At 37.9% G+C, this 9,989-nt stretch overlaps 2 protein-coding genes across 2 annotated transcripts; both read left to right on the forward strand.

Moving 5' to 3' along the window:
• Positions 1 to 6,612: 6,612 nt before the first annotated feature.
• Positions 6,613 to 7,299, forward strand: LOC138906029 (uncharacterized). The gene has a single exon (XM_070194548.1). The coding sequence runs from the start codon at positions 6,613 to 6,615 to the stop codon at positions 7,297 to 7,299; it is 687 nt and encodes a 228-aa protein (XP_070050649.1).
• A 354-nt stretch (positions 7,300 to 7,653) lies between these two features.
• On the forward strand, positions 7,654 to 9,554 carry LOC138906030 (uncharacterized). The gene is made up of 2 exons (XM_070194549.1): positions 7,654 to 8,269; positions 9,061 to 9,554. Exons 1-2 carry the CDS (start codon positions 7,654 to 7,656, stop codon positions 9,552 to 9,554), a joined length of 1,110 nt encoding a protein of 369 aa, XP_070050650.1.
• The last annotated feature ends 435 nt before the right edge of the window (positions 9,555 to 9,989 follow it).

Below are 9,989 nucleotides of genomic sequence, written 5' to 3' on the forward strand. Positions count from 1 at the left end.
AAATGGGGCTTCAAAAGTTGGGGGCCTAAATCCTTTGCTTTAGTGGCTTGACTCTTCCAGCTGGCCCTAGATCCCCCTGAAACTACTCCGATCATCTTGTAAAAATGGCACGGGGTGTCCTATTTGGCCGCCCCCATTTAACATGTACTCACTTATTAATTTTTTTAAAACTTGTACCCACTGTTTAAATAACTTCATGCCTTCTTCTTATTTTTTTTCTTCTTCTTCTTCAATAATTTTATATGGTATTTGTGAACATATTTTAAGGTAGTTTATGATGTTTTACGATATTGTGGCGCTTTATTTTTTACTATTACTTTAGGTTTCTTCTTTTTCTTTTTTTTTTCTTAATTGCAAAATAGGTTCGTTAGATTTATTTTTGTTTTGATAAATTGATAATTAGGGTTTGTTCTTGATGATATTTGGAGGCTATGTTTCAAATTTGAGCTTATTTGGAGTAGATTTAGGTATTAAATCGTATATTATGTTGTTAAAATTCGAAGAATAAATTTATGTTTCTGGGCAATTTGCACTTCAGACCTATTTGACCTTAAGTGCATGAAAATGTTGGTTGCACTTCAGAACTTTTGGTCTTAAGTGCATCTGAAGTGCAATTTTTCACTTCAGACTTATTCGCCTTAAGTGTAGGAAAACATTTGTTGCACTTCAGACATTTTGGCCTTAAGTGCATCTGAAGTGTAATTTTTCACTTCAGACTTATTGGCCTTAAGTGCATGAAACCATTGGTTGCATTTCAGACCTATTTGGCCTTAAGTGCATCTGAAGTGCAATTTTTCACTTCACACTTATTGGCCTTAAGTGTAGGAGAGCATTTGTTGCACTTCAGACCTTTTAGCCTTAAGTGCATCTGAAGTGCAATTTTTCACTTTAGACTTATTGGACTTAAGTGCATGAAATCATTGCTTGCACTTCGGACCTATTTGACCTTAAGTGCATCTGAAGTACAATTTTTTCACTTCAGACTAATTTTTTAAACTTCAAACCCGATAAGTCTGGAGTTGATCGTCAAGTGAGTAGGCTTGCAAACCTTTTTTCAAAGTGGGTATAGGTTCAATTATGACCCCAAAATTGGATATAGATGCAAAAGCATCGATCATCTTTTTCTAGGTGTGGGTTTTCCTTTCTTTGCATACTTTAAAAAAAATTCATTTGCTTATTAAAAACCCCAACTCCCATGTTAAATATTCCTTCATTTCTTCTTCGGTCAAATTCCTATACATTTTGTTTGATTCAAGATTTTATTGCAGTTAAATTTTTTATATTTTCTAAGTCATTTTGTTTCTTAATTTTTAGTAACCACAGAAAACTGCCACTTCTTTGTGGCACATGACCAACATATATTCTGTAACCCTTACTATTCAATCGAGTAAAATGAATGGTTACAAACACGTATAACTCATGAAACGGAAGAAAAAAAATTAGAATCTCACTTCAGCCAAATGTTTGAATGTAAAAGCTTTTACATATGTAAACTAGCTTTAAACTAGGTTCCTGGAATTCATATGTAGTATTTTTCCATTGCTCTGTTTCTTTAGGTTTCAACCTTTGGAATTGTGATGACATACTTGACCAGGCTATGCGGATTATCTAAGTGTTAGCTTGTATGTCTCTCCCTGTTAAGTTCTATTTCTGTAATTTGCTTCTAAACATCATTGAGTATGAAGACCAAGTATACTATATATAAATCATATCAGACACCACCATTGACAACTAATCTTTTATCTATAAGCTAGAAAAGTTCACATTTGCAGTTGCCAATCAACAAACTCAATTGTGCTATGAACAAAGTTCATAGTATTTTGATCCCTCATATGCTTCTATTCCAAAATAAAGATAAGAAATTACCTTAGACCAGCTTATAACTACCTACAAGAATGACAACATCGCCTTTAACAACTTATGGTCCATTTCAAGTTGGTCTTGGAAAATAGTGTTATATTAGTAGTGACACCTTATATACAAAGCAATTTTTGGTTACATGCAAACGCGACCTTCAAATCTTGGGTCCGCCTCTGATCGTGCTATCTATTGATTTGATTTAAATGCTAAGTGCTGCAATATTTTTACCAAAGATTCATTATTCGATCAGTCAAAGGTTAAATTTAATAAATGAATTGCTAGCCGAGAGAATTCAGAAGGTGGTTTAAATTTCCCACTTCTCCTCCTTGTCGAATATTTGTTCTTAGAGTTTTATTTTTCTTGTCCCCGTCTTTTGATTATAATTTTATACGAAAAAACTAACAAATCCCAGTGAAACAAAATTTATACGTGATGTAAGCAATTCTTGTTGCAACAGGAATCTAATAATGCCCCTTAAATCACAAATAGTAATCATTCAATTTTACAGGGAAGTTTCAGGACATGTGTTAAATTGATAATAGTATGTATTTTACAAGTAGATGACCGAAGATATATATATAACCAATTAGGGTAAAAAGAACAAGAAATAGAGAAAGACCAAAGAGTAATCAAACTTTAGTTTTGATATTATATTCCCAAACGTAAACTAAAAAATATCTATAGTTTTGACGAAAACTTAAAAATAAAAAAGCGTAGCACTTGATGGGTAATTGCATGGGAAGGATTTCCCTAACATACATCAAAAAGCATTCTTTACCCAAACTATTTGGGGCAGGAAGTTGCTCCAAATTGTCCAAACTACAAGACCCATAATCACAATTTGATATCAAAGTAAGTATGCTGACTATACACTAGTAGATAAAAGATATTTGGATAGGTAACACAGCGGTTGACTATACAGATAACACAGGAAAAAGTCGCAAAAACCAGAAAGGACGACAACCACTTGAAAAGCCGCTTGTGATCCACGTGCGCTGAAGTTGTGGCTTCGGAGGTTGGACGAGGATGCCTGCCATGTTCATTACAATTAGGAATATTATCCTGTTGAAGATTATTGGAAGTGGAATTAGGAGACGCTATTGTTGTGGGAATAGTGGTAGTAGTAATATTTATATTATTATTTGATGATAGGAGTAATTTTTCTGTTGGAGAGGGCGGTGGAAGCGGAAGTAATTAGTAGAATAAATACTTTTTGTGAGAAAAGAAGAGAGAGCTAATACTGCTGTAGCTGCCATTGTTTGCGACAGTAAAAAATTACATGTTATGAAATATAGCTCAAAGTAACAATATAAAACAAGAAAAAAATAAGCTAAGAGATATAGAGAAAAAGAGAGTAGAGATTATTATTTCTTCTTCAATTGTGTATTCTTTCCATCTATTACAATGCCTTTATATATGCATGAAAAATGAAGAAATATGTCATTGAAAATGTCATTAAGCATTTGAGAGGAAGATCATGGAGGAAGATAGACATCCACCATAATCTCTTATAACACTCCCACTTGGATGTCCATAGATAATATGTCTCGTTAAAACCTTATTAGAAAAAATAATCCTAGTGAAGGAAAAAGAGTACACATGTTTAGAAATACGCTTTTTGGTTGCCTCATTAAAAACCTTGCAAGAAAAATCCAATGGGACAAAACTTTGTAAGGAAAAAAGAGTACACCGCGTATTAACTCCCCCTGATGAGAGCATAAATTCACATCCTTGAGCATTCACATCCCAATCTGGTGCATTAGTTTCTTGAAAGTTGATGTCGGTAGAGATTTGGTAAACAAATCAGCCATATTATCACTTAAATAGATCTGTTGCACATTGATATCACCATTCTTTTGAAGATCATGTGTAAAAAATAACTTTGGTAAAATGTGCTTACTCCTATCTCCTTTTATGAATCCTCCCTTCAATTGGGCTATGTATGCTGCATTGTCTTCATACAAAATTGTGGGTAGTTTGTCACACTTCAAACTACATTTGTCTCGAATAAGGTGTATTGTAGACCTCAACCATACACATTCTTGATTTGCTTCATGAATAGCAATTATCTCAACATGATTAGATAAAGTAGCCATGATTAGTCGCTGATAGTAGGCTATAATTATATAATTTAGCTACTATTTGCACTCTAACTTAGCTGTATTTTATTGATATTTGAATGTTAAATGATAATAAATTACTCTAATTAAGAACTTTATGCTTTGCAGGAGCAATTCCAGGCTATGCGGACGTTAAAGAGTGTTTTGGAGCTAATATGGAGCATTGAAGGCCAATTGGAGGTTAGCACGCTTAAAAAGAAGAAAGAAATAATGCTGCAGAAAATTCTCCAGGTGTGCGGTCTATGCGCGGCCGCGCATGTCAAGCAGAATTGGCCAAAGTGCGTTGTCGATGCGCGGTGGATGCGCGACCGCGCACGTGCTTCCTAGAAAAATTGTCCAAGGCCAATTTTGTAATTTGAGAGGCGACTAATCTTGACATATATGAAGCCCAGCTCGCCCAAAAAGAGGGTATCTCTATTTTTAGAAGAACTTTGGAGGCAAGAATACAAAAGAAGCAAGACGGAGAATTCTCCTAAGAGTTTTTCATCTTCTTCTTCTTAATTCCATTGTTGGTTATGACTTTTTATATTGTAATCTTGCATAGTAGTATGAGTAGCTAAACCTGCCATCTAGGGTTATTGGAACCCATTGTTGGATGAAGTCTTGATTACATTTTGATATAATTAAGCCGTTTTTACTCTATAATTTTTTAACTCTGTATTTCTTGTGATTAATTGAAAGGGCCCTTGATTAATCGTGTCTAGTTGTCTAGTGTTGCTTGATAAAGAACACTTGATTAGATTGTTGTTGAACAATGACACTTTCGAGTAAGTTAAGAGATTAATTACTTGAATTTAAAAGCGGAATTAGAGATAACGAAGCTTTGGTGTGATATTTATGAGTTGTACAAATTGTCAACTAGAGTAGATCGAGAGATATGTACGGTAAGCAAGAACTCATCATCTTTATAGAGTGTTACGGCGAGATTATAGCTAACGTGTCAGGAATTAATCCGACAATTGGAAAAATCAATAACCGTAGATTCTTTTACCCTTGAATTCAACTTCATTCTTGCTTATTGATAGTTTTTATTGTCATTTTTTCTTAGTTAAATAATTTCTGTTAATTATCAAATAAAATCTTGAACTCTGAAAATTGTCTGAGCTTATCATTAGCGATACTAAAAGCTTTAGCAAATAGATTAGTTCCCTGTGGGATTCGACTCCGGACTCTTGAACCGGATTATTTTTTGTAGCGATCGCTTATCCCTTTTTATAAGGCATAGTTGGGCGTGATCAAATTTTGGCGCCGTTTCCGGAGAGCGGAACTAATGGTGTTATTTAGTACAACTTGGAATAATTGCTAGGATTTTTAGTTTAGATCAATTTTCTGTGGTGTTAAAAATATTTCCATTGTAATTCTCACGTTTGAACTCTTTTGTGACTCAGGTACATTGAATCGGGCTAACAAGAAGGGCAAACAGCTAAAACGAGAAGAACAATTTAAAATTAAAATGGACGACGTCGAGAACATCAACGAGAACAATAGGAATGATCGAGTTGACCCAAATATTGGAGTGGTAGCACCACTTGTGACGGAAGCTGCTCTATATGATTGGGCGTAACCAACTGGTGATAACCTGGCCACCGCAATTGCAGTCCATCTGATACAAGTGGAGACATTTCAGATTACCAACAACATGCTGCATTTGCTGCAGAATAAAGGGTTGTTCTCTGGTTCGTAAATCGAAGACCCACAACAACATCTGAAGAACTTTTTATCAATTTGTGTCACTCAAAGACAGCCGAATGTAACTCCTGAAGCAATCAAATTATTACTGTTCCCATTCTCAATGACTGGGGAGGCTCAAACTTGGCTGAATTCGCTCCCAATAAACTCCATTGCTACTTGGGAGGAACTAGTCAAGCAGTTCTTAAACAAGTTCTATCCAGCCAACAAAACTGCGAGGCAAATTGATAAGATATTGCAATTCAGGCAGAAACCGACTGAAACTTAGCAGGAAACCTGGGAGAGATTTAAGGGTATGCTAGTGAAGTGTCCACACAATGGCATTCCAGATCAGATACTAGGACAGAGATTCTATATAGGTCTGGCTGACGGTCTGAAGTCCAATGTAGATGCTTCAGCTGAGGGTGCATTCTTGAGCAAAACATTCACAGAGTGCAAGATTCTTCTTGACAAGATGGCTCAAAATTCAGGCTGGATGACGAGAGATACAACACTCACTCCAATAGTACATTCTGTTGCTCTTGATCCAAACAATACAAATGCAGAAAACATAGACACGCTCATGACCCAGATGAGCTTATTGACAAAGAAAATTGATGAGATGGGTACGAAACAGGTGCACATTGTTGATACGTCAAATGGAGGCCTATGCACTCCCTGCATAAATCAGTCATATGTTTGCTTGTGGAGTGGAGAGAATGATAACTAGGGCTTCAGAGAAGACATGAATTACATCAATAATTTTGGAGGTTAGAGGCAAGGTGGACAACAACGGGGACCTCAAAATCAGCAGTACAGATCAACCCGGCAACAATACAATACCATTCCAGGGGGAGCACGACCACAAGGCCAAGTCGTACCTTATCAAAGGTAGCAGGGCTATAATCAGCAGCACCAATAACAATTGGCTTACCAACCGCCTCATCAACAGTAGGACAATAATATGATAGAAACCAAGGGCATGCTGCAACAACTCATTGAGACAAATGGAAAGATGCAAGAAAAGTTAGCCACACATAATTCAGCTATTAAAGGCATTGAAACTCAATTAGGCCAGTTATCTATGGCCTTGAACAATCTCCCACAAGGAACATTGCCTGCAGATATAAATATCAATCCAAAGGAGCAGAACCCAAATCAGCTAATGGCAGTGAGTCTCAGGAATGGAAGGGATTTAGACAGAGAGCAAGAAGTTGCTCAATCTATGAGAGACGCAGTGAAAATTACTCCAGTGACATTAGAGATCGACGAGTCAACAGAGCTCACGGAGGTTGTAATTGAACATGCACAAGTTGACAAAGGCAAGGAGAAGGAATTTGAACAATTCCCAGAACATGTGGTGGAAAAGGCTCCTAATAAAGAAAAGACACCAAGCAGTGGGCAGAAGCTAACTCCTGCTCCATTTCCTCAAAGGTTGGCAAAGCAAAGGAAACATGATCAATATAGGAAATTCATGGAAATGCTCAGACAAATTCAATTGAATATTTCGCTGATGGATGCTTTGAGGGAAATGCCAGGCTATGCAAAAATGATGAAGAATATGATGTCTCGAAAATTTGATTTCCAAGACCTGTCTACTGTAACTCTAACTCAAACCTGCAGCGCGGTAGTGATAAGACCTATGGCTTAAAACTTGTCTGATCCCGGTAGTTTCATTATCCCATGCAAAATTGGAAGTTATGCTTTTGCTAAAGCATTGTGTGACTTGGGAGCCAGTATCAACTTGATGCCTTTGGCAATCTACACAAAATTAGGCATTGGCAGAGCTAGACCGACCTCAATATTGCTGTAACTGGCTGATCGCATAGTCAAAAGGCCGACAGGAATTCTGGATGATGTGCTCGTCCAAGTGGGGAAGTTTGTATTTCCCGCCGACTTTGTTATTCTTGACTGTCAAGTTGACAAAGAAATACCAATAATTTTGGGGAGGCCGTTCTTAGCCATTGGGAGAGTATTGATCGATTGTGAGACTGGAGAGTTAAAAATGTGGTTGAATAATGAAGAAATAATATTCAATGTTCAACAATCTATAAGGAGGCCCAGCGAATTTGCAAATTATTCGCTAGTGGAGGCAGTGGATGTAATACTACAAGAGGAGGATGAGACCCTTAATGTCAGAGATCCGTTAGAAGCTTGCTTGATGAATTTGGAAGATGTGGTTGGTGAAGAGTTTCCAGAGTGGGTCATGGATCTCGAAGATCAAGGGTTCTGGAAAAGGGAACCCCAGTTCGAGCCACTACACTTAGAAAAAAGAGCAATACCACCTGCAAAGCCATCAATAGAGGAGCCACCACAGTTGGACCCGAAACCGCTTCCAGCTCACCTTGGATACGCTTTCTTAGGGCCTAACTCTACTTTACCTGTTATTATCTCATCCGGTTTGTTAGTTGTGCAGATAGAACAACTTCTACAAGTGTTACAGGAATGTAAGACTGCTATTGGTTGGACCATGAAAGATATAAAGGGTATCAGCCCGGCCTTTTGTATGCACAAGATTCTCTTGGAAGAGGGGCACAAACCTTCCAGAGAACATCAAAGAAGGCCGAACCCGAACATGAAAGAAGTGGTAGAGAAAGAAGTGATCAAGTGGTTAGATGCGGGTATCATCTTCCCCATCTCTGATAGTAACCGGGTCAACCCAGTTTAGTGTGTGACAAAGAAGGGTGGAATGACGGTCGTGCAAAATGAGAATAACGAGTTGATCTCGACTCGTACAGTCACGGGTTGGCAAATTTGCATGGATTATAGAAAACTGAATACAACCACCCGGAAAGACCATTTCCCCTTGCCATGCATTGACCAAATGTTGGATAGGTTGGCTGGGCGGTCTCACTTTTGCTTTTTGGATGGATATTCGGGGTACAATCATATCTCAATAGCCCTTGAAGATAGAGAGAAAATATCAATTTACTTATCTGTATAGCATCTTTGCCTTTCGGAGAATGTCGTTTGGCCTATGCAATACACCGGCTATATTTCAGAGGTGTATGTTAGCCATTTTCACTGATATGGTTGAAGATATTATGGAAGTCTTTATGGATGATTTCTCAGTGGTGGGGGATTCATTCGAAGATTGTCTTCACAATTTAAGGAGAGTGCTAAAAAGGTGTGTGGAGACAAATTTAGTGTTGAACTAGAAGAAGTGCCATTTTATGGTACAAGAAGGTATAGTGTTAGGGCATCGAGTGTCCAGTAAAGGTATTGAGGTCGACCATGCTAAGGTTGACGTGATTGAGAAGTTTCCATCGCCTACTTCGGTAAAGGCAGTGAGAAGTTTCCTTGGGCACGCTAAATTCTACAGGCGATTTATAAAAGATTTCTCAAAAATTGCTAACCCCTTATATAAACTCCTTGAAAAGGATCATCCCTTTGTGTTCTCTGATAATTGCAGGTTTGGCATTTGAGGAGATGAAGAAGAGACTGGTGACTGCACCAATCATTGTTGCACCCAACTGGGAGCAACCGTTCGAGCTCATGTGTGACGCGAGTGATTATGCTATAGGAGCAGTCCTGGGGCAGCGAAAGGACAAACTGGTGCACCCAATTTACTATGCAAGAAGAACGCTAAGTGGTGCACAACTGAATTATACTATGACTGAGAAAAAGATGTTGGTTGTGGTATTTGCATTCGACAAATTCAAGTCTTATTTGATTGGTTCAAAAGTGATTGTTTGTACTGACCATGCAACACTTAGGTACTTGATAGCAAAGAAGGAGTCAAAGCCACGCTTGATCCGTTGGGTTCTTTTGCTACAAGAATTCGATTTGGAGATCCGCGATAGGAAAAGGACAGATAACCAAGTGGAAGACCACCTTTCAAGGTTGGAGGGAGCTGAAAAGAAAGTAGAGGTTGAAGATATAACTGAGACATTCCCGAACGAATAATTACTAGCATTGGAAATGGAGGAGACGCCATGGTATGCTGATATTTCTAATTATTTGGCAAGTGGTATTTTACCTTATGAACTCTCTTCGATTCAAAAGAAAAAGTTCTTTCGCGATTTTCGGTCTTATTACTGGGATGAACCTTTACTTTTTAAAATATGTATAGATAACATGACCCGGAGGTGTATCCCCGAGAAAGATCAATCTTCTGTTTTGCAGGCTTGCCATGCTTCACCATATGGTGGGCACTATGGAGGAATTCGGACAACGGCGAAGGTGTTAGAGTCGGGTTTGTATTGGCCGACTTTATTCAAGGATGCCCATGCTTGGGTGAAAAGTTATGGTGAGTGCCAAAGGACAGGCAATATATCTCGCCGTCATGAGATGCCGATGACTACAATTCAAGAGGTGGAAGTATTTGACATGCGGGGGATT

The sequence above is a fragment of the Nicotiana tomentosiformis genome, chromosome 2, assembly GCF_000390325.3.
Source record: "Nicotiana tomentosiformis chromosome 2, ASM39032v3, whole genome shotgun sequence".
In the NCBI taxonomy this organism is placed as follows: domain Eukaryota; kingdom Viridiplantae; phylum Streptophyta; class Magnoliopsida; order Solanales; family Solanaceae; genus Nicotiana; species Nicotiana tomentosiformis.